Raw genomic sequence first — 26,123 nt, forward strand, 5'->3', positions numbered from 1 at the left:
TGGATGTCCATCAGTTGGAGAATGGCTGAGTAAGTTATGGTATATGAATGTAATAGAATATTATTGTTTCATACAAAATGATCAGCAGACTGATTTCAGAAAAGCTTGGAGAGATTTACATGAACTGATGCTAAGTGAAGTGAATAGAAGCAAGAGAAACATTGTACACAGCTACAAGATTATGTGATGATCAATGTGATGGATGTCAGAGCAATTCTAATAGTCTTGTGAGAGAGGACTATGGGAACTGATGGGGATCACAACATTTTGTTGTTGTTGTTTCCTTACTTTTTTTTTTCTCATTTTTTCCTTTTTATTTTTCTTGTTAGGCACAATAAATGTGGAAATATGTTTAGAACTGCATGTTTAATGTATTATTACTTACTGTCTAGGGAAGAGAGTGAGAGGGAGGGAGAAAAATTTGAAACACAAGGTTTTACAAGGATGAGTATTGAAAACTATTTTTGCATGTATTTTGAAAATAAAAAGCTATTCTTTTTTTTTAATTTTTTTAAAAAATAAAATCCTATTGCCAACAATAAAAAATTATTCCATCACTGTATGATGAATTCTACTAATGTATATGTGAATATTCAGTTATGTTTCAGTCATGTCCAATTCTTCATGATCCTATTTAGAGTTTTCCTAACAAAGATATTGGAATACTTTGCCATTTCCTGCTCCAGATAATTTTACAGCTGAGGAAAAGGAGTAAACAGAGTTAATTGACTTGCCCAAGGTTTTTGAGGTTGGATTTGGACTCATGAAAATGAGTCTTCCAGACTAAGGCCTTGTACAATATCCATTGTGCCACCTAGCTGCCCCCACTAATATAGGTCACATCTTCCCTGAAAGTTACCTCAAGTACTATAAAGTTAAATGACTTGCCTAGAACCAAACAGTGTTTAAGAACTAAGATTTCATAGTCCTTTTCCTGCAGGCCTTCTATTTCTCATAAATATCTGGCCCTTTGGCCAATGTGTGACTCAAAAGTAATTTTATTAATGGAAATATTAAAGTAAACTGAAAGTTTCTACTAACAACATTAATAATGATGCACTTGGATATCCAATGTCTTATGTATAATAAGTGCTTAATAAGTATCTTACTTATCCCACTGCTATGTGTATGCCCCAGAGATATAAAAAAGTGGAGAAGTTATTTGTACAAAAATATTTATAGCAGGTCTTTTGTTGGTGATTAATAAATTGGAAATTGGAAAGGAATGCCCATCAATTGGGAAATGGCTAAACAAGCTGTGGTATACAATGGTGATGGAATATTATTATGCTATAAGAAATGACAAGCAGGATGATTTCAGAAAAACCTGGAAAGACTTAAACATGAACATAAACATAAAGTGAAGTGAAAAGGAACATTAAATATATATTCATATGCAGTAATAGCAATACTGTACAATGAAGAACTGTGAATAACTTAGCTATTCTCAGCAATGCAACAATCCAAGGCGATCTTAAAGAGCCAATGATGAAACATACTATCAACCTCCAGAGAAAAAATTGATATTGTCTGAATACAGACTGAAACATGCTATTTTTTACTCTTTCATTCTTTTTCTTTTATCAGTCTTCTTGTACAAAATGAATAATATGAAAATGATTTACATGACTGCACATGTATAACCTATATCTGATTGCTTACCATCTTAGGGAGGGGGAGGAGAAGAGAAAGGGAGAAATGGAATTTGGAACTCAAAAACTTAGTTAAAAAAATTTTTTTAACATAATGGGTGGGGGATAAAATACATAAGAAAATAAAGACGGCAGAAATGGGGACGGGAGGGAGTGTATTGCTTGACTGATGTGTAATTTTTCCATACTTTTAACACAGAGTTAGCAAGACATGTTGAATCATTCACACTCCACCCTGTCTCTGGCTTTAAGGCAGACAACACACATTTGTGAGATAACTGGCAAATGTTAGCGGTCAGGGTTGTAGACTTAGAACAAGATTTCTCTCTAAGGAATACTAACTCACCTATCTATAAATTAAATCTGCAACATTGGCATCATCCAAACCATGCCCTAACCAGCAAAGCTAAATAACTTTTGTTGCCAGAAACAGAAAAATTAGATGATTGGAAAAGTAATTTGGGGAAATTGGTAGATTTCCAGCTTCTAAAATACACTAGTAAGACAAATAACTCCAATTGAGACCCTTATGCTAGTATTCACCAAGAGGACTCCACTATGGAAATCAACTGAGAATCCATGAAGATAGTAGATGACTGTTTGTATTACTTTATCACTGTCCATGGGCCCCTATTACCAATGTTAAAGTAATGCCCTCTCCATTTTAGGGAAGATGAAAACACAGCAAAATCTTATTAAATTAAATCCCTTACAAATTCACAATTTTCAATAATTCAATATGGTAAATGTAATTTTTATTTAATGAAATATGTAAAGTGCATCATATATCTTATAATCCTATAGATCCTATGAACACAATCCTTTATGTGTTACAAATATCAGCTCAACTCTTTATATAGTCTTTATGATTTTACTATTTACTTAAGAGAAGCAAAATTCATAGGAAAGGGGGAAAAAAAAACAAAGAAAATTATTTTCATCAAATGCTTTGTTTCCTATGCACACCTTTGAAAATTCTATTATTATAACCATTATAAATACTTTAAAATAATAATTACTGTCTCCCAGAAGCATTTTGGACAGCTAAGTGGAACAGTAGACAGAGCTCTGGGCCTGGAGTCAGGAACTATGTGACCCTGGGCATGTCACTTAACCTGTTTGCCCCAGTTTCTCCAACTATAAAATGAATTGGAAAAGGAAATAGGAAATTACTCCAGTACCTTTGTCAAGAAAATCCACAAAAGGAATCATACAGAGTTGTACACAATTGAAAAAGACAAAAAACAACAACAAAAGAAACATTTATACAAAGAATGTCTTTCTTCCCTGTCAGGAACAAGGGAAGACATATGGATTAATTGAAAACCTGTTCAAACTAATTTCCATAATATCCATATGGGAAGACAAGAGAATAAGTCAAGTCTTTCTCTAACACCAAATTCTAATTTTCTTCACCCCTCCCTTTCTATCTTTATGTCAACCACCAATATTACAACAATAAAAATTAATAATAGCCAGCATTTATATAGTACCTTAAGAGCTTTGTGAAATACTCTGCAAATATTATCTCATTTTATCCTCAAAGCACCTTGGGAAAGAAGGTGTGATTATTATTTTATTTAAGTGATTTGTTTAGGGTCAATTTGAATTCAGTTCTTTCTGATTCCAAGTCCAATGTTCTACCTATAGCAATCTACCATTGGATTATAAGAAGCTTTAATTTACTGATAACAACAAATAGTTTACTGAGGACAAGAAATAAAAAAAAAAACTCCAGTAATGAAAGAGGATGTTAAAGATCATTCAGCAAAATCTAGAGTAATAAAGGAACTTTAATTTATGTCAAATGAGGATCAATTTGAGAAGAAAGGATTAAATGGAATGGGAGGGGTGAGAAAGAGGGGAAAGATGTCATCCTAGCCATTTTCAAGTATCTGTATCAAATATCTGTCACATGGATCAAAGATTAGATTTTTTTTCTAATTGGCCTCAGAGGACAGAACAATGGCCAGAAGCTATAAAGATATCAAAGCTGGGATTGATGACAGGAACAATCTCTTAATAAATACTAAAGTAGAATGGGTGACCTCAGGAAATGGTACCTCTCCCCATTTATCCAGTGTACTGATGAAGATTCTTCCTAGATATCGGTTGAATGGATGGCCTCTGAGGTCTTTTCCATCTTCCCAATTCTGATCCTTTGAAAAACTGCCTTGGATCAAAAGGTACCTGAGCATAAAAACTTCAAAGAAAATAAAATAATGGCCAACTTCCAATTATTTACATTCTTTTCTTTCCATCTCTCTCTCTCTTTATTTTTTTTTTTTTTTAACAAATACACAAACTGCAGCTTAAACAATCACAAATACTGGATTAAAAAAAAAAAAAAGTCTGGCTATCTAACTTTGCCACTTGATTATGTTATGCCTTAGACCAAGACCAAGTGCTCTCATAGTTATCTCTCATTGCTTATTTTATGGTGAAAATATCTGGGAAAAATCAGGATGCATGAAGTAGTTTTATTGGAACTGAAATGTATTGTGGGTTTATCAATTTACTTCACCTTTTGAATCAGTATTCATTGCTTAGAATACATATAGTCCTTCAAAAAATAGTGAGACCCCTCTAGAAACTCTGAAATTCACACAGAATTAGATCTACCTTGTCAACTAAAATATTATATTGGGCTTTTTGACATAAGCTACAATATAAGAGATGGAATTTAACTAGCACAATAACCAACAGAATATTCGATGAATAAGAAAATTATTAACAGGGTACCTTTTTTTTTTTCAGAAGACAAATTTACTTTATATTTAATCTTACAATCTAATTGAAAAATAAGACACACACACACACACCCCGCCAAAAATTTTGCCTCCTTGCCCTGCCTTTATTCTTCCATTTTCTTCATGTAGAACCAGATCTATTGGGACCATGCCTTCCATACTGGGAAATTAGTTTTGGAATTCCACTTTAGGATTGAAATGTCTCCTGATTGGTGAATTAGTGAGTACAACTAGTTTAAGAATATTTTTTACATCCCATATAACTGATCACTAGAAAACCTAGTGTTCTCCCATGAAATTTTTCCATTTATCTTCCCCCTCTCACCTTGTTCCCCCATGTCTTGCCCTGAGAACAGTCATCAAATATCTAAAAGTGTAATAGCCAACTGTTTTATGACTCTACTCACAATCTCTGACTCTCTAGACCAAAGCACCTTTCCCTGGTGACCACTTTCTGTCTTATACCACTTCATCCCCACCCCACTAATAAAAATCATTTCTATAATGTTTACGATGTGCCAGACACTATTTTAACCACTTTAAGATAGTAATCTTATTTGATCCTCATAACAATAGGTTCTATTTTTAAAAGAACACTTTTAAAATATATTATTCTATTATGTGGAATTTCCATCAAATAGAACTTGTCCTTTTTCTTCCTTTTTTTTGCTTTCTGATTTTAATATTATTTTACTAGGTGACTCAGAACACAGATAGTCTCTGAATGTACCAGATCCTGCCAGTGAGCAGCAAAGGGAGCAGCACTAATCTTATGTGAAAGATTATGTTTGAGTAATCACATTAATATTCAGTGACCTGATTCTGATGGCACTGGCCTCAATGCCATTCTTTTATGGTTAAAAATAAATAACCCAGTTGGGAGGTGGTCACTCCCTACTGTACCACCTAAGTCCTGGCTATTCTCAAAGCTACTTTTGCTAGCTTATAAATACAAACAACTACGATTTTCTCCTGCTGGACCTACTAAGATGGCAAATTAGTCAATATCCAGAACTTCTCCACTATGTTCAAGGCCTCACAGTAAAGATTTCTTCCTTATTTACAAACCACGTCATCCACCAGGAATTCCTTACAACTATAAGTATGTTTGGAATCTTCCTCTAACAACTAATACAACAACATTACCTCGCATATAAACATTATAGTGCTATGATACTGGTATAGCAAAGTTTAAAAAGTTGAGTGAGACAGAGAGAGCTGGGACAATTAACTCTTTGTATCATGTAATTTTTATTCACGACTTCTTGAAATATAACTGAAAAAACAGGCTTTGAAAAAGTCCACTGTGGTTCTAATGGAGTTTCTTGATTATGTCCTTAAACCCAAATTACTCTAACTTTCATTGATAGGCTAATAATATGTCCCAACCTAAGACTCTCTGACTCACTGTTTGAGTTTTGATAGCTCAGAGTGAGTATAAATAGCAATTATTTCTATTCTGGCCAGAAACTCAGAGGGCCTACCCTTCCCAGACTGATTCTTTTGTGATGGCAAACTAGGCCATCTTTTATCTCAATTCTTACCTAGCTCTTGAGGACCATCTCCAGTAGTCAGGATTTATATCTTATCACTGGACCCAAAAGGCTGGAGGAGAATGTGAGAGTGGTTACTTTGTTCAACCCACCCGGACTTAAATCCAATTCATTTGCATGTCATGACAGCATCTCCCGGATATAATGGTCCTTTTCAAGAACTAAGACCAAACAAAAACAACAAGCAAGCCCTTAATTACTTGATGGTCTTTGCTTCAGTCAAACCTGGAAAAGACCTCAGCCTAAAAAAAGTGAAAGTCTCCCTGGGCCACCATCTTGACTCATCTTACTACTGGACTGTGGTGACTGGAGGAGAGAGGATAGAGTGAGGTAAGCCTTTGCACAGTTCTGCTTCACTTAAATCCAATTGACTCACAAGCTAAGACATCACCCTCCTGATGTTATTAGTCCTCTTCAGAATGCAGGATAAACAACAATCGCATCCAACTGGATAGACTATATTCTCAGTATTATCCCCACCCAACGATGTTGTCTCAGATGTCAGAATTCTAGTTATGGTTCCCAGCATCATGTAAAAGAAAACTCACTGACTTGAAACCAGGAAATCAGAATTCAGTTCTGGCTCTAAAATTTATCAGTTATGTGACTTTGGGCAGGTCATTTAAACTCTCTGAGTTTCAGTGTCATATACTATTGAAGCATTTTGTAAACCATAAGTACTATATTGCCTGATAAAATAAATATCCTGCCTAAAGTGGCTGTGATACAGTGAAAAGAATATTAAATTTCAAAGCAAAAATCCTTGATTCATGTCAAGCTCTACCATGTACTACTTTCTTAAGGGTTGAGGTACAAAATTAGCCAATTAGAGTAGGTAATCACTAACATCCTGTAATTCTAGAAAATCATTTAACCTTACTGGGCTTCAATTCCCTAATTTTTCAATGGAAACAATAAAGCTAAATCCATGAGATCTAATTTCATTTGTGCCCTCACTGCTTTAAATTTTTTTTCTTCCATATTGAAGTTTCATCCTTCCCTCAATGGCTGTTATAAACTGTTATAAACCTGTTCTCTTAAGTCCCCAATGCCTCTTCCACCTCCAATTTCAATCAAGTGTGCTGATAATATGCTTTTCCCTGTACACCTCTCTCCTCCCTTCTACCACTGAAGAAGAGGGCCCTTCTATTTAAAAAAGGCTTACTCACTCCTTCTAACTGTACTCTCTATTATTTCTCAATCCCTCAAAATTCAGCTTTTATTCCCACTAGACTGAAATTGTTCTCTCCAAGGTCACCAATGATATATTATTTGGTAAGTATAATAATCTTTTCACTCTCCCCACCCTCTAGTCTTCATTCTTCTTTTCTCTTTACTTTAGTACTATTGATTAGGGCAAATGAATAAGTGAATGAATTCAAGGATGGATACACAAATACTTTTAGATGTTGCATCAGATTCCATGAATTCAAGTAGAATATTCCCAAATATAAACATCTCTCTCTTGAACTCAAATTAAATATCACAAACTTTTTATTGTATTTCTATTCCTGGCAGTCCCAGATGAATTTCCAACTCAAAGGTCCAAAAGAATGTCATTATCTTCTGCCTTAAACTTCCCTATTTCTGTGGAATGTACCAGTATCTTCTCAATCACCTAGATTTTTAATCATTAATCTTTTAATAATTTACAACATCGATAAGTAGTTAACTTTTATCAGAAATGTATCCCCCCACTGATTCTTTCAGTTGCCAACAGCTTCCCTTCATAACATCTCCTTAGTTATCTCAAGAACACTCATTTTCCTCAATTCAAATCTGGCCTCAGACATTTATTGACTCTGTGAACTTGAAACAAATGAACAGTGACTACAATTATCTCTACCTTGTCCATCTATATAACTACTACTAAAATATAGGACCTCTTTTTCTCTATCAGAATAGCCTCCAAATTGTCTACCTGCTCATTTAATCCATTCTCCACCCTGCTATCAAATCTATATTAAGGAAGAGTTAGTTCTAATCATGTCAATTCCTAACTCTTAATCTTCAGTAGATACCTATTGCCTATACACTAGGATGCAAATGCCTTTAAAAATGCAATTCAGAATCTCCACAACTGATTCCTATTTACCATCTTCAGAGTCATAATTATACTTTTTCATGAACTTTATCCAAATTTGCATTTCGAAAACTTCCAAAATGAATCCTCTGCATCAATCAGGCCAATTATCTCAATGTTCCCCCCAAAAAATTCTACCCATTCCACACTTCCATGTCCACTATTCAGTGGAATTAAGCTCCAGGGAATCTCATAAGCATAAAATAACTCTCATATACTTAGATGACTTCTCTCCTGAGTTACTAGCTCATTCCCTTAAACTAATCTCAAATAGCTAATTTCCCTCATCATCTTAATTACTCTTCGTATGAACATACCCTGGTTTGTCAAAATCCCTTTTTAAATATGGCACCCGCAGCTTAATACAAATAACACTGAAGTTCATAGAAGTTAGAGCTAGTAAGGGCCTTAAGAAGTCATATAGATGAACCCTGACATCACTCTACCGGCAAAAAAAAAAAAAAAAAAAAAAAAAAAAAAAAAAAAACCAACAACAAAAAACTAAGGTTCAGAGAGGTTTTAATTTTACCCATGATCACACAGATACTGACACCAGGGGCAGCCTCAAAGAAGAGATAAAAGAAGATACTTCCTCTACCCCATCTTTAAAGAGGTGAGGGGATATAATATGTGAAACTTTTTTTTTTTTTTTACTCTTTTGATACATTACTTAGTTTTGCTGAATATTTTTACTTTATCTTTTTTTTCAAGAAAAATTATAAGATGGTCTCAGAGTAGAATATAGTTGGAAAGAAAGGTTATACAAAAACAAATCATATCAATAAAAACATTTTTTGAAAGGCAGAGGATGATAGGTGGGGAAGGGGAAAGTAGAGGCAAGTCACAGAAGACACTATAACAGAATATATGTGTAAATTGAGAAAAGGGGAGGCCCAAAAGAAACAGAAAACAATGTCTTGGGACCCTTATTAATCTTAGGTTAACCATTAGGTTGATGTATTATTTGAGGAGCTATTTCTGCCTGATGTTGAATCAAACCTTCAATCTTCAATTCCTAACCAAAGTACTTGTAATACAATGTCTTGGGTACTTAGGGTGAAGCAAGTCAAATCTATCCACCTCTCACTTGCTCAAGTATACTCAGCAAAAGGCAAACAACCCTAAAGAGTGTCCCTGTCCATCTTATTTCCAAAGTCAGGGGAACTACTGTTTGGGACACATCAAATTCACAAATCGTACTCTCATTTTCTTTGATTTAAAAAAGCCTTACTGATTTTTTTTTTCTTTAGTTAATTCTGGGAATCAACAACTGACCACAAGAGCATAAGTATTTGAAACAGCTTCTCCTCCTCCTTATCAAATCCTTGATTATAATGTTTAAACTTAGGATTGTGGTTGTACCAAGCCAACAAGTCTCACTGGCATGTACAGAACTGTTCCCACCACTATTCTAAGGCTTAAGTTGGGGCACCAAATCATAGAATTCATTTCAAAGAATGTTCAAGTGAGAAGAGAAAGCTGCCACATTTTACAAATAAATAACCTGTAACTCAGAGAAGGTAGATGATTTGGCGGAGACCTATAGGCATCAGTGACAGAGATAGGAACCAAACTCAAAAATACAGATTCTCTCTCCTTCAACACAAAACCATCTAAGATAAGGGAATTAAAAATATATATATCTGCTCTTGGCACATCTCCAAGTCCTCTCTCAAAATCACAGAATTTAAAGCTAGAAGACACCATAAAGAGATGTTGATCTAGTCAAAAGGTAATTATGCTGGAGTCTGTGAACTTTAATAAATAGAAATATATATATATATATATACATATATATATATATGTATATATATATATATATATTACTGAACATGCTGAAAAAGGTTGCAAGATTTCACTATGCTGCCAAAGTGATCTAAGACACACAGGAAGAGATTAAGAAGTCCTAATCTTCCAACCATTCTGGAAAACAATTCGGAACTATTCCCAAAGGACTATCAAACTGTACATACTCTAATCCAGGAGTGTTTCCACTGGGTCTGTATCCCAAAGAGATCATAAAAAAGGGAAAAGGACCCACAGGTGGAAAAAATATTTATAGCAGTCCTTTTTGTAATGGCAAAGAACTGGAAACTGAGTGGATTCCCATCAGTTAAGAAGTGGCTGAATAAACAGTATATGAATAAAATGGACTATTATTGTTCAATAAGAAATGATGCAGATTGATTTCAGAAAAGCCTGGAAAGACTTGCATGAATTGATGTTAAGTAAAGTGATTAGAACCAAAAAAAATTGTACACAGCAACAAGATTGAGAGGGAACTATGGAGACTGAATGTAGATCAAAGCATAGTATTTTCACATTATTTGTTGTTTTTGCTTTCTATTTGCTTTTTTTCTGATTTTTTTTTCTTTCACCTTTTTATCTGATTTTTCTTGTGCAGCATGATGAAAATGGAAATATGTTTGGGAAAATTACACATATTTAACTTATACTATATTTCTTGCTGTCTATGGAAAGGGGAGAAAATTTTGGCACACAAGGTTTTACAAAGGTGGATGTTGAAAACTATTTTTCCATGTATTTGGAAAAATAAAAGTAATTTTAAAAATAAAATAAAATTTTTAAAAAGAACTGATCTTGCCTAATCTCTTAATTTTATAGTTGAAATCAAGTCCAGAAAGAGAAGTGACTTGCCAATATTATATAAACTAAGATTCTCTGAGAGCTCAAAACAGCTAGTGAGATCCAAATAAATGTGAAAGGATACTGGTGGAGTTATGGTCCAGATATTAGGTTTCTCTGCAAGACAACTTCCTCATCAGAGGAATCAATTGATAGATCAAATATTTATAGCATTTTCTGTGTACCCAAGCACTAATTAAAGGCCCTGGGAATACAAAGGTAAAAATGAAATCCCTCTAGTCAAGAAGTATATTTTATATAGGGGTAGACAGCAAATATACATACTAAGTAAATACAACAAGGAAATTTTGGTATGGAGGAATAGGGTGTCTCAGGAGAGGTCTCCTATAGAAGATGACTTTATAAAGAGCTCAGCTTGGAAGGAAGTTAGGGATTCTAAGAGGAGGAAATAAGGGCATTCCAAAAAGGAGGGAGAGCTTATGCAAAGGCACAGAAAGGGGCATGGAGACAGGAGATAAGAGTATTGGGTGTGAGGAATAGGAGATGGGCCAATTTGGCTGGATCACAGAATGCAGGAAGGTGAAGCAGGGGGAAAAGGGATTTAAATGCCAGAGGAACTTGTTTTCCTTCTTACAGCAGGATCTGACCTCCCTTAGCAGTCTTCTGTAACCCCTAGACCCCTTCTCAGAAAAAATGTTTTAAAAGAAACTAAGATAAAAAGCATAAGATTGCAAAAGAAATAGTAATTATATTGAAATATAGTTATTTAAAAAAATTTAATTCCCAGATTAGAAACTTCTTTCTTAAAGAAAATGGGGAGTCAGTGCAACATATTGGGCAAGACAACTCTGCTGAGGGCATTTGTGCTCCTAAGCTGTTCTTCCTCCCTATTAAACAAAGAAATAATTTTTCCTCTTGGATATTTTGAACTTAATTACTTTATTTTTGAAATGCTCAACCAGGGGCAGCTAGATTGCACAGTGGATAGAGCACCAGCCCTGAATTCAGGAGGACCGGAATTCAAATGTGATCTCAGACACTTAACACTTCCTAGCTGTGTAAGCCTGGTCAAGTCACTTAACCCCAGCCTCAGGAAAAAAAAAAAAAAAAAAAAAAAAAAAAAAGCCCAATCATCATCATATCTCAATGATTCTAAATCATGTTTTCTTCTGAATAAATATATAATAAATAACATAATCTTAGCATTTCTATGCACACATATGAAGGCAATATCTGTTCATGACATAAAAATTTATAAGAAATTTATGATGATCTCATAAAAGGAAAATAAATATTCTTCTCTTATTTAATTTTAGTCATATTATTTACACTCTGATCTGAAAAGTAAAAGGATTGGCACTCAAATTCCAGATCTGCTATTTTATTAACTGTGTCATTCTAGGTAACCCACAACCTCTTTAGATTTCAGTTTCCTTATCCATAAGACGAAAGTATCAGATGAATTCTAAGCTAAAATTTAATTGTAATTCTATGATTCTAATTTAAGGACCTCTTACATTTCTACATGACTAACAACATTAAAGATTTAAGGAAAAAAAATCTATAATAGAAAAGGCTTACTTAGGTCCTTACCCACAGTTAGGGATATGACCATGTCAGGGACATGGTCCTGATAGCACCTTGATAAGGATGGAGTGATATTTTATATGTATACATCTTATAAATCAATGTTATGTTTGCTTATAAACCTAAACTGATTTTTTTTTTTCAGCCAACAGAGAAAGCCAATTTCCCCCTCAAAGGTACTCTATCAGACTTAAGTTCCCATTTCTTGTTATGAAGCAGCTGTCAGCATTTCCTAATTAGATATGCCAAGGAAAAATTGTTTGGTGTGGAAAGAAGCCAGCCACCCTAGAGGTGGTAAAGGGGATGGAGAGTGGACTCAGTCTTTTCCAGCTGGCGGCATTATCCGGAAATGAATCTGGTACACATTACAATTAAAGGGAACTCCCAAAAATAACAAATTCATACCTTGGAAAGTTCTTGATGAAAGGTGATAAAGAAAAACAATCAAGGCTGTTTCTTTCTCTCTCTCTCTCAAAAAAAAAAAATAAATCAATTTTGTTATAATAAAATCAAATTCCCTGGAATCTACATCATAGTTGATAGCCTTGATAGGAAAATATATTTGAATGACAGTCCAAAAAGTTAATAATAATAATTTCTTATTCTACATAAGGAGCTCAAAATAACTTACAAAAATACTCACACAAAATGGACTAAATTTTCCAAAGTACCATTTAAAGTAGAAAATTATAGTTGTTGTCCAATAAGTACTACTGTACTTAATGCTCCTTCAGTAGTGCATTATGAGGCCCCACTTATCAAAGTCAAGCTCATTATTTCATCATTTCTCATAACTTTCTTAATGACACAGAAACAAACAAAATCACTATCCTCCAGGTGAAAAGTACATTATCCAGGTGAAAGTACATTAAACATAAGACCTCCAGCAAGTCATCTTAGTCATCTGGACATTGACATCTTCATCTACACTAGAATTAGAAATTTTCAACTCCATTTATGAGTAAAACAAGATTGAATACAACTTTGTTCAAAGGCATTTAGGAACGTGGATTCATTACGCCGAATGAAACCTTAAAGGTCACCTTGTCCAACCCCTTATTCCCTTGAAGAGGTCCAGAAATTTGCCCAACTGGTAGAGTCAGAATTTGAACCTAGATTTTCTGATTGAAAATCCTGCAACTCTTTGCCAGGTACCACTTTTGTAATAATAATGATTATTGTTCAGTCATTTTTCAATCATATCCAACTCATCATGACTTAATTTGGTGTTAGGGTCAGAGGATAAATGGGTCAAGCCAGTTCAACCAGGAGATTGAACTTGAGAGCCTGGGAAGTAATTTCTGTGAACAGAGATCGCCTTATGGGCGGGACCCTGATCATATTGAAACTGCTTTGTAATGGCAGTCATCACCCTCTCTGAGATTGGCTGTGCGTGTGACCTCACAGACCCTACTTAAGCTCATTGTACGAAGAGGTCTGTCTCTTTCTCCTGGAATAGCCAAGAGGTAGAGGCAGGTGAACACGCGGTTTATACAGATTTGAGCACCATCTGTAAAGAAAATACTTAACCCTGGGCAGTCATTTCATTTGCGAATACCCTAGTCCTACTCAGCATTCTTTACATTGCCAGGCTCTCCTAATTCCCTGGGCTTCAGAGAATCTTCTGGCCACTGACTTTTGCAGTATAAACCAACTTTACACATCTTACCTCTTTCTGAGGTCTTCAGAGTCTCTGGCAACAGTTTTACAAACTAGTTTTAAACAGATGGCATGCTCAAGAATAGCCATGTGCAAACTTAAAAGTCTTTTATTTACTTGCTCACATACTGCCCTGACTTCTGGTTAACTCCCACATGTCTACTACCTGTCTCTACCTCTAGGCTACTGCAAGAGAAAGAGGCAGACCTCTTCCTACAATGAGCTTAAGTAGGATCTGTGACAGCACATGCACAGCCAATCAGAGAGGGAGATGTCTCCTATTACAAAGTTATCTTAATATGACCAGGGTCCCATGGGCGGTCTTTGTCACAGAAATAACTTCCAAGTTGAACTTTCAAGTACAACCTCCTGGTTGCACTGGCTTGACCCATTTGTCCTCTGATCCTAACAATTTGGGGCTTGCCAAAGATACTGAAGTGGTTTGCCATTTCCTTTTCCAGCTCATTTTACAGATGAGGAAACTGAGGAAACTTGCCCAAGGTCAAAGAACTAGAAAGTGTCTGAGGACAGATTTAAACTCAGGTCCTCCTGACTTCAGGACTGGTACTCTATCCATACTATGTTATTTTAATATTAATAATGATACCATGGTTTTTTAAAATAGAATTATTTGTACACTGAAGAGTAGAACCCTGACTATAGTTACAAGGGCAATTTGTTTTGGGGAGATTTGAGGGGAGCCGGGGGTTGTTATAAAAACAGTTCTTTATCATTCATAAAATACAAAGTACAAATACAAATCAAGCCTTGTAGCGTGCTACTGTCTCCAGAAGCTGCGGATCACTCTCTTTAGGAAGAGATCTGCTGTGTCAACTCAAATCTCTCGGACAGATTCTTCTTCCTGTAGAGAACCGTTGTCTCCAGGCAGTTGCCATTAACTCTTGTCCAGATAAGTGACTTCTCTTCCTGCAGAGAGCCCCGTCAAGCCTGATGTAGTGCAGAGACTTCTGCTATCTCTGGAGTGCTGTCCTCTTTTATCCTCCCAGAGAATGGGCATGGGATAATGCAAGGGCTTCTGGGAAGAAGTACTCCAACCAATGAGCTTGCTCCTCTTAGAATTCCTAAGTTGTAAACTCCCTTTAAAGGCCCAAACCAAAGGTCTGAGCCAGAGAACTGTCAAGTCAACCTGAGTTCTCACCTAGTAATCCTAACAAAGCCTCTTTTTAAAAAATCATTTTGGAAGCATTATTTGGTCAATATCAATTTGAGAACTTTTATTAATGTTATTATTTTATTAATTTAATTTGGAGTTGTGGGCTTTTTTTCAAAGGAATTCCAGTAATCAGTTTCCTTCCAAGTTATTCCATTATAAGAAACACTTCCATCAAGTATGAAATTTTTAAACTATCAGTAAGAGATATGAAATCTAAGTTCATAGTAGAGGACACACAACATACTTTCACAATTACACATCCTCAAGAGAAAAAAAAAAAGGTCCATATAACCAGCCTCACTGATTGAGCACTCACAAATGGGGTGACAATATTTATGCTAGGCAAGAACACAACTCAAAACATTCTGCATCTGAGAAATAATTTTGCATTAGATGCAGCCTAACAACTGCTCTTGCAACCATCTATTTTAAAGACCCTGGCCAATAAAGTCCTTGGTTCAGTACTAGAAACTGATATGATTTTATCAGTAGAAATGGTATTAAAGAAGCATTATTACTACCTGCATTGCTGTTACACATCAGTGATCACAGGACCCTTCCATCTGACTTGAAATTGAAACCTTCTATTTGTATTATCTACCTCACAGAATGTACACTCCTTTTGAGCAAGAACTGCCTTATTGTTCCCCCCACCCACCCAGAGCTTAGCACCAGTGCTTTGCAAATAACATTTAACTTATGCTTTATTCATTGATTCAATTACTAGGTGAATGATGGACCAATCTTTTAAAGTATGTCTCTATGATTTCTCTCAGTCAAAAGCTTCCATATGAATCCCATATGAATGGGAAAAGTATTAGATCTGAAATCAGAAGACCTAGACTCATATTCTGTTTCTGCTACCCTAGACTACACAGTTAGATTGAATAAAATATGAATAAATAAAATAATATAAAAATAAAATATATAATGTGGATTACATTATTGTTAGGATTGTTAGGAAATTGTTTTATAAGCCTTACAGTAATGTAAAAATATAGGTAACTATGGAATTTACTTGAACTGAAACAGAAGTTAAATGAATTGAAATAATTCCTATATGTCAGCATGGATAGAGGAACTCACAACAATTCTGTGTTAAACAGAATTCCTATACTTCAGTAGGCACATAAGAAGGAACTCATTTCAGTATTGGGAAATTTATGTCTACAGACTAAGGTAAAATGCCTTTGTATTTTGTTATACAAGTATTTGTGTCCTATCTTCCTGATTGCATTAAAAAAAAAAAAAATACAATGGAAAGATCACTCATCCAAGAGTAACAGATTTGATTTGGCTCTATTATCAATAAACGGTGTAACATTAATCAATTACTATCATTTTTCTGGGTCTCAATTTCAGCTTCTATAATATGAAGGGACAATGGCCCATTCTCTCTAAAATTCTAAATCATATGTTGTGAAAATACAAATAAAACTTAAGATATAGATGTGACATGTCAAAGAGTTTAGAAAACAAAACTAAGCCATTTTAAAAAAATTGTTAAAAATTAACTAGTATTAACTAGGCACATAATAGGACTTCAGAAGAGGAAGAAATCAGTGAGGGCTGGAGTTCAGTGCAATTTCCAAGACAAATCTACGGGCATTAATTAAGGACCTGTATATGTCAGGCACTGAAGAAAGCTAAAGAAGTCTTGCTTGAATTGGGCTCTAGGGGAAAGATAAATATATGATGGGAACCACAGAGAAGAGTGAATTGTGAGATGACACAATATAACTAACAATACGTACCAGGCTTTCATTGAGGGAAAAAAAAAAGAAGTAATAAAAACTGAGACCAAATTATGGAATGACTAAAGTCCAGACAAAGAAATTTAGATACTGCAGAAGACAACTGAGAGCCAAATGTACATTCCAGATCAAGGAAGTCATAGGATGGAAACAGTATTTTAGCAGAATTAGCCAAGTCAAAGTAAATGCAATAAATACCGGTAGCATTTATATAGGCTTTAAAGGTTTTTAAACCTTAAGGTTACAAAGTACATTCTCAAGGGAAGGAGGTAGTGGAAGTATTACTATGCCCTTTCTATAAATGGGGGTAATCAGAGAGGAAAACTGACTTAACCAAAATTGCATGACTAGTAAGTATTATTGTTAGTCATAAATTTTAAAATTGATTGGGTGACTCTTGAAAGAGGTCAGGGAGCTAAGAACATAATGTAGAAGAATGCTCACATTTGGAAGAGGAAAGAAGATGGGACCAGTAAAATAGGAGCCAGAAATGTAGGAGAAATAATAATATAATTTTTATGTTCTTAGCTCCCTGACCTCTTTCAAGAGTCACCCAATCAATTTAAAATTTATGACTAACAGTAATACTTACTAGTCATGCAATTTTGGTTAAGTCAGTTTTCCTCTCTGATTACCCCCATTTATAGAAAGGGCATAGTAATACTTCCACTACCTCCTTCCCTTGAGAATGTACTTTGTAATAAAAATATTCTTTCATTCATTATCTCGTTTGATCTTCCTAATAATCTTGTGAGGAACCCTGGGCAGGTTCTATTATTCCTATTTTACAGATTAAGAAATTAAGACTTAAAGAAATCAAAGAACTGTCAGGTATCAGAAGTCAAAGCAGAACATTTTGAGAAAAAAAATGTATTCAACATTATCAATATCAACACTATCAAAAGACATCAAGAAGAATGACAAAGAAATGGAGTTTACATTTGGCAAAAGGGAAGTTTAACTAATTACCACATTCCCCCTCTCCCCCCAGGCTGGGGTTAATCGACTTGCCCAGGGTCACACAGAGAGGAAGTGTTAAGTGTCTGACATCAGATTTGAACTACTGCGCCACCTAGCTGCCTCTAATTACCACATTTTTAATAACCACAACAAGCATAATTTCTAAGTATAGTTTTTATAGCAGCATCCAAACTACAAAGTTAGAAAGGAATTTTACGAAGGAAGTAAAGGGGAAGGCAATGGGAAGAAAGATTCAAGAAGTACAGCAATGAAGAGTAAGAATCACATGGAAATTTGAGAATACTAAGAAAGAGGTAAATCAGAACCAAAGAGGTTTTTTTGTGTTGCAGGAAATATGGGCCTAATTTTTGCTGAATTAACCTGCTGTTTTAAAATTATTAATTGTCTGTATAAAGGCAAATGAGAAGGAGCCAATGCAGATAGGAAATTGAAGATACTAGAAAAGATGGGAATAAATGTGGTAGATAGATTTAAAAGTTGAGGAGTCAATTTCAAGCAACAGTGACAGGTTACTTTTAGAAAAAAAGAAATACAGAAAAACCTGGAAAGACTTACATGAAATGATGCTATATAAAGTGAGTAGAAGCAAGGGAACAACATACACAGCAACAAGATTACATGATGAGACAGATTTGGCTCTTTTCAACAATAAGGTAATTTAAGGCAATTCTAATAGACTTGTGATGGAAAGAGCCACTTGCATCCAGAGAGAGAACTATGGAGACTGAATAAGGATCAAAGCATAGTATTTTCACATTATTTTTTATTGTTGTTATTTGTTTGCTTTTTTTTCTCATTTTTTTCTTTCATCTTTTGATATATTATTTTTCTTGCATACCATGATGAATATGGAAATACGTTTAGAAGAACTGCACATGTTTAACCTATATTGGATCCTTCCTGTCTATGGGAAGGGTTGGGGAGAGGGAGGGGGAAAAAAAAGTTGGAATACAAGGTTTTGCAAAGGTGAATGTTGAAAACTACCTTTACATGTATTTGGTAAAAAAAAAAAAAAAAGCTTTTTAAAAAAGAAAAAAAAAAACACAGACAAAAGGAAATATACCACTTTCTCTGATTCTAGAAAACTAACTATAAGATGAAGAAGATTAGAGTATGACTTCCAGGGCCCTTTCCAAAACTATTATAATTTTATAATGAGAAAATAAATTTAGAGAAAGAAAGAAAAATGCAAAATTTAAAATCTCTCTAAAACTGTCAAAGGTGATGGACTACACTAGTCAATATTTAAGGGACAAATTTCTGGGAAAAAAATGTGCTGTTGATTAAGCTATTCTGGTTAACAATTTGGAATTATGAGGAAAAAAAACTGGTTATGATGTTCAAACTCTGACTCTGCATAACTACTATTAGACATACAACCTACAACCTAAGGAGATAAGGACAAAAGGAAAGAGCTCATATACACCAAAACAATCATAGCATTAGACTTTGTGATGACAAAAAAACTTGGAGAAAAGTTGGGAAACAGCCAAAAACTGTTTTTATAGATAGATAGATAGATAGATAGATACATTTAAATAATATTAAACAGCAGATTAATTCAGCAATGTAATGAAATATTATTATACCATAAAAATGACAAGTATGAGAAATTCAAAGAAATGTAAAAAGACATAATAATTATAGTAATAATAACTAGCATTTTACTAATGCTTTAAGGTTTACAAAACTCTTTACATATGCTATCTCATTAGATCTTCACAAAATCCATGAGAGAGGTAAGTTATTATCCTCATTTTACACATGAAGTAACTAAGACTAAAAGAATTAAAATGACTTATCCAGAACCATATAGTTAGTTTTTGAGGCAAGATTTGAAGAATATCTTCATGACTTCAAGTTAAGTACTGTATTTACTAGTTCAATAAAAATGTTGACCTGCATTATTAGTAGAACAAGCTCCTCATCAGAATTTTCCATTGCAGTGAAATCATACTACTATGCATATGAATACCACTAGGAAAGCATATGAAAAAGTCAAATAAAGACATGAGTTGATAAAAAACAAAATAAGTAAATCCAAGAAAACAAATGTCCAATTATCTCAATAATGGTAGGATCATGGGCAAGAAAGGAAAAACACAAATCTAACTCCCTCATTTTTTGGAAGTAGAAACTTACAAGCTCAAGAAGTAGAAACTTACAAGCTCAAGAAGTAGAAACTTACAAGCTCAAGTTAAGTACTGTATTTACTAGTTCAATAAAAATGTTGACCTGCATTATTAGTAGAACAAGCTCCTCATCAGAATTTTCCATTGCAGTGAAATCATACTACTATGCATATGAATACCACTAGGAAAGCATATGAAAAAGTCAAATAAAGACATGAGTTGATAAAAAACAAAATAAGTAAATCCAAGAAAACAAATGTCCAATTATCTCAATAATGGTAGGATCATGGGCAAGAAAGGAAAAACACAAATCTAACTCCCTCATTTTTTGGAAGTAGAAACTTACAAGCTCAAGACTTGAAATAATTTCTTCGATGTCATACAAGCAAAAAGTAATACAAACTCAGATCCTTTTACTCTCAGTCCTCTGCTAAAAACCATCAAGAACAACAACAAAACATTTAGATCAAGATTTTTTTAGCCTTTGGATTTTGTTTTGATTGGGGCAGTGGGGGAGCAGGATAAGGTTGGGTATCATCTTGGACTCTTCTGTCAGTCTGGTAAAATTTTAAAGGCATGAAAGATTACAAAGAAATCCAAAGAGTACTGATAATAAGTCATTTTTGTTCTCACCTAAGTTCACAGGCCCCAGTGTCTGTGAATGCATAGACATTTAGGTTCTATGAACCCTGAAGGTTAAAAAACAAAACAAAACAAAACAAAACAAAACAAAAAAAAACCTGATTTAAATTAACTTAATGACTAAATGTGATTCCAAAGACAAAAGATGTAACATATCTCCCCCCTCTAAAGGCAACTATGGTTGTTCAGCCATAACCAATACTTCATGATCCCGTTGGGTTTTCTTAGCAGAGATAACTGAAATGATTTGCCATTTCCTTCTCTAGCTTATTTTACAAATGAGGAACTGAGGCAAACTAGGTTAGGTAATTTCCCCAGGATCACTCAGCTAATAAGTATCTGAAGTCAGATTTGAACTCAGAAAGATGAGTCTTTCTGACTCCAGGACTAGAACTCTATTCATTTCACCACCTAGCTTGCCCTCTAGAAGAGGAAAAACTTCATATGTGGAATACTGCATATTCTATGTCCATTTGATTTGCTTATTTGCCTCTCTGGATTACAGAAGAGAACTGGGAACTAGGAGAGGATTTGAGAAAGCAGGTGAGATGTAAAACAATCAATAAAATATTTTTGAATGAAAATAAATGCATAGAAAGTAATGTGTTAAGGAGAAAAGAGGGATTCTTGAATCACTTATACCCAATTATCTAGATCTCTTTAGTAAAATAGGATCAAAGTCTATCCTTTGAGAATAAAAGATGGACAAAGGTCTTGAAGGCTTAAGCCCCAAGGTCTGGAAGAACTGTTGTGCTAGAGAACTAATAAGAGATGAAAAAAAGGAAATGAAAAGTAGCAAAAAAGGAAGTTAAATGTTGTTGTTGAAGTTAAATAATATTAATCTAATGAGATTATGCCATCGAGTTCTATATCCTTCTTTCAAGAGTTCTTTGCAGTCCAGAAAGGTGTAGAGAAATTACCTAATAAAGGTGAACTGAGATTGGCTGAGAGGAAGGGGATGAAGGTTGGAGATCTTAGAATAATTATAGATTCAAAGTTGGAAGAGACTTCAGAAACCATACAAGTTCAACTTCCTTCATTTAGGGAAGAAAAAAAGGTCATTTAATCCAAGGGCTTTATTTTATAGATAAGGCCTAGACAAGTCAAATGATTTTAAGAGAAAAAGAGAGAAATGTATGTTCATATATGCACATATTTTATGTTTATTTTACACACACACACACATATATATATATATATATATATGTATACACACACATATGTTACGTAAATAGTTATTTTTAGGAAGGGGATGGCAAAGTTTAAACCCAAAATCTCTTACTTTAGATCCAACTGTCTATCCATTAACCCACTGTCCCAGTTCTTGGAAATTTATTTCCAGAAGCACACAGTGATGTGCCCAGGATCATACAGTTATAAAAGTATCAGAGACAAAATTTGAATTGAAACTTCCTAACTTCAAGCTAGACTGTCAGCACTTTATTCATTATGCCAGGCTAAGTACATTCAAAGCAAGCAATTACACTTTTTACTTTCTCAATGAACATTAAGAGGCTTTTAAACTAATCAGCCTAAGCCTTAGTCTCCTCACCTGTAAAATAAGATTTCATTAGATTTAGAATTTTCTATTTTGTGTTTGGGAAGCAAATACCTTTTGTCTTTTAAAAAAAAAATTCTATGTGTGGTGGACAGAGTCAGCCAGAGAGAGGAAGTCCCCAAGGAGGATATGGTAAAGTAGATTTCAAAAGGGGAGGCAAAGGAGACAAATGCTTAGACATCTACAGGAAAAGCTTTCTTGTTGGGCTAGAAGATCCATATCTAGTAGGTGGAAGACCCCTCATATGGATGATTTCAAGGGTTCTTTCAACTATTAAAGTTGACAAGCTAAGAAGTTCCAGTCAAGGAGTAAGAATGCTTAACCAGTGAGTAGCCCTCCAGTCCAGGGATCAAGAAGTGTCAGTCAAAATAATAAACATAGTGAGTCTAAATTTTTTTTTAACTGAATTCTGAAGAGCACAGTTAGAGCAATGGTTAACCTCAGGAAGAAATTTCTCTGAAAGAACTTCTTGTTCATTTGCTTCCCTTGACACAATCTCTTTATATTACATTTTGGGCTACTGAAAAATTTCCATTTACAGTCAACAGAAATATCTGTCATTTCCAAAAAAAGTTAAAATCATCATTTTCCTTTTTTCAAAAAGTATACAGAAAAGTTCATGAAAGTATACATAACAAGGTAGTCAAAAATCCACAGAAGCAAAGAGAGATGGATGATCTTTGATCCAGTGTAAAGAGTGCTAACTCCAGTCTGAGAATATGGGTTCAAATCCTGTCTCTGACTCTTACCTCTTCTATGAATTTAGTCATATCCTTGTACCTCAGTTTTCTCAGGTGTAAAGTGAGGAGATTGAATTAGATTATTCTAACTTTAGATCTACACTTGAACTTTGAAGCTCTACAGATACTGCTACAACATTCTAGTTTGGATGTCAAGTTTTCAACCCATTCAATACAGATGATATCTTCTGTGGCCTCTGAAAATTAAGTATTTCTATATTGATGACTGACAACCTCACCTAAAAATCCTACAACTAGTTAACAATACACTTCAATACCTTACTTCAATACCTTAGCCCAAAAACAAAGCAAAGAGATAAGCCTTAGGTTTGGAAAATGCCTTTGAAAAGTAAACTGAAAAGTAAAAGGGGGTGTCTTTTCTGTCACTGAACTAAAAGAAAAAAAAATTCAGGGTTTTTGCTGAACTCCCAAGTCAAGGAAATCCCCATAATTTCTAGACTCAGAAGAAAAAGTAACTTGCTGTAATAGGTTAATCATAATCTTGAAATCCCTGAGTTTGATTCCCAGTTACACCACTTAGCTGTTTAGGTAATCTTAGGTAAATAAGTTAGCCTCCCTGAACTTCAGTTTTTTCATCTGTCAAATGAAGGGTTTGAACTAGATGATCTCAAAGTTTCCTTCCAACTTTAGCTCTTATGCAAAGATCTTTAAAGCAAAGAAAAAAAAAAAAAAAAACCATAGTTCTGAGTTTAAAAAAGAAATTGACAATAATGATCACATCAAGGCACAAGAATAAACCAGACAGAGCATTTCATTTCAGCAAATCATTTTTTTAAGATTGATTTGGAATGATAAGAGGTCAAGTGACAGAATTTCAACTACTCATTAAACCCCCCCCCCCCTTTGAGGTAGTAGTTAAGTTCTATCAGTCTCTGCACACCTTTATATCTAGTGAACTGTCTGTTCCTACACACTCATGAAGGTTTCTCTGAAAGTCATTCTTCAGCTTGACTCCCAAAGTGAGCATGAAGATTATTAAGAGTCCTGTACCCTGAATCCCCTGATCAATACCATCAGCAAGTATTTTTTTGACAAGTTCAGCAGCAACTAAGGGATTGATTCATTGATGTAAACAACTTAAGGGAGAATGTATCATTAAGAATCCAGTTAAGTCTAGGTAACAAAATTCGGTCCTTTCAGAGCCTCTATCAGGAAGAGGGAAGGCCAGATAAAGGCTCCCCAGGTTTTTATTTAGAGTTAGGGAGAGAGGGGTGGGGAGGTGGAAAAACCATAGAGAAGCTAGAAGAGAAAATAAGAACCTCCTTTCCAGCAGCAGGGTCAGGAATCCAGCTTTTCAGCAGTGGACACCAGGAAACACACCTGAAACTCCCCACAACCAGTTCTCTCTCCACTATCTTTTCACTGTCAGCTACACTCAGTGCCAAAAACAGCAGGACCAGCCAATCTACAGCTGTCCCGAGCACAACCCACTGGCAGATAAGGCTCAGAACACATTCCAATTAAGATACCCAGATAGGTAGGCTGACTTTTCTTCACCACCTGGAGTATTCTGGCCGCCAAAAAGGAATGTACGCCCTGGTTAAGCTCTAAGAGGGGCTCCCAGCTTGGACTGTGGCCATGAAACCCGGAGAAAAATGAAGTCCCTGAAAGGGAGGGACAACTTTTTCCGACGAGTTTGAGATAAGAAATATTTCCTCATAGGCTCATAGATTTTGAGCGAGAAGGAACCTTTGGGGCCAACCTAGTCATTTTACCGATAGGGAAATTAAGACCCAGAGAGTAGAAATGACTTCCTCAGGTTCACACAAGTACTCAAGGAAAGCTCGGAATCCACAGTCTCTGACTCCAAAATTGGCAAGATGGGGAATTGGGTTCTTTCATCAGCATGAAAGAGTGTCCAAAAGTCTAACTCACTGGATTTCTGTCCCAAAACTTGCAAAGCCTAATGCACAAATCTCTACCTTTAAAAAAATAAACTTTTTCCGCCCGTGGTGGATATCCTTCAGTGAGTGATCACAACGCATATGGGGGGAAAGGGGGAAGCAGGTGAATAAGGCAAAGGGGCACCTGTCTATCCAGATTCCCCAGGAGTAGGGTGAAGTGGGGAAGAAAAAAGGCAACCAGGACAGACAGAGGGGGCTGAGACTGGCGAAGCTGCCCCACAACTGAGCACTCTTCCTAGGAAGCAGCCCTCAGGAGCTGCGCGCGCCTGCCGGCACCCGGCCTTCCCCCAGGTGAGCCCGGGCCCCCAGAGCTTGGTGCACTCACCTCGGGCAGTTCGCGGAGTTGGTTGGCGTCTAAGAGCAGTTCCTCCAGGCTGCGGGTGTAGCGGTAGATCTCCTCCGGGACGTAGACCAGGGAGCAGTGGCGCTTATCGATGGTTTCCACATGACGGTTACACCGCCACAGGGGGATGCAGTGAAACATCTCAGCAGCACTGAAACAACGGCAGCAGCGGCAGCAGTTGCGGCCGCCGCCGCCGCCGCCGCCGCCGCCCCGAAGCTGCCGCGGGTCCCGGGCAGGGAGCGCCTCCCGGGTCTGCTGCGCGAGTTTCTGATGTCCCCCTCCGCCTGCCTCACTACTGCTACTGCTGCTGCTGCTGCTGCTCCGGCTCCTGCTGTGGCTCTCTTAGTGAGTCCCGGCCACGCAGGCTCTTCCCTCAGTAGTTCTCCTCCTTTCCCTCCTTCTTCGTCCCGGCTGACTAGAGGGCTGGGAAGTCAGGAAGCGCTCCCAGCAACCTCAGGCGCCTGCAGCCGGCTTCCCAACCCTCCTCCCGCCCCCTTCCCCCTCTCCCCTCCCACTTCACCCAGCTTCCAGCTCAGCTCCGCGCAAAAGCTTCCTACTTATCCCCGAGCCGGCCCGGACTGACTGAGCATGCCCAGCTACCGCTGCCGCCAGAGAAAAAGCCACCAAGGAGTTTGTTTTGCGGGGACGGGGGATCCGATAGTCCACGTTTTACAAGTAGCCAAAAGGGGAAAGGGATTAGGGACCCCAACTCTAGATCCCGTGTCCCCCTCTCCCCCTGCAGAGTTGTCTCAGCAGAGGATGTGATTCCATGAGGGAGACTGAGTCTGGAAGAGACTGAGGGGACCATAGAAACAAAGGGGTCTGAGAGTAGGGACTGGGGCAACTGCAGACAGTAGAGCGAGATTGATTTGATTTTACCTATATGCTTTCTTTCTCCCTTCTCTGCCGCTGAAAAGTTTCTCTTCCGGGATCAGTTAAGCAGAACCAGATAAGTAGATTTTACCCATTTTTGTCTTGAAAAA

At 36.0% G+C, this 26,123-nt stretch overlaps 1 protein-coding gene across 2 annotated transcripts in view; it reads right to left on the bottom strand.

Annotated features, from left to right (window-relative positions):
- LRRC1 (leucine rich repeat containing 1) overlaps nucleotides 1-25,659 on the bottom strand; it is a 160,515-nt gene extending 134,856 nt beyond the window's left edge. The window contains exon 1 of one of the 2 annotated variants that reach the window (XM_074310636.1): nucleotides 25,123-25,659. In XM_074310636.1, the coding sequence (XP_074166737.1) occupies nucleotides 25,123-25,281 (159 nt within the window). In that variant the 5' untranslated portion in view covers nucleotides 25,282-25,659. The remainder of the gene's footprint in view (nucleotides 1-25,122) is intronic. The other variant, XM_074310637.1, reaches the window with a different exon arrangement.
- Between the last annotated feature and the right edge of the window lie 464 nt (nucleotides 25,660-26,123).

This window comes from Sminthopsis crassicaudata, chromosome 4 (genome assembly GCF_048593235.1).
Source record: "Sminthopsis crassicaudata isolate SCR6 chromosome 4, ASM4859323v1, whole genome shotgun sequence".
Lineage (NCBI taxonomy): Eukaryota > Metazoa > Chordata > Mammalia > Dasyuromorphia > Dasyuridae > Sminthopsis > Sminthopsis crassicaudata.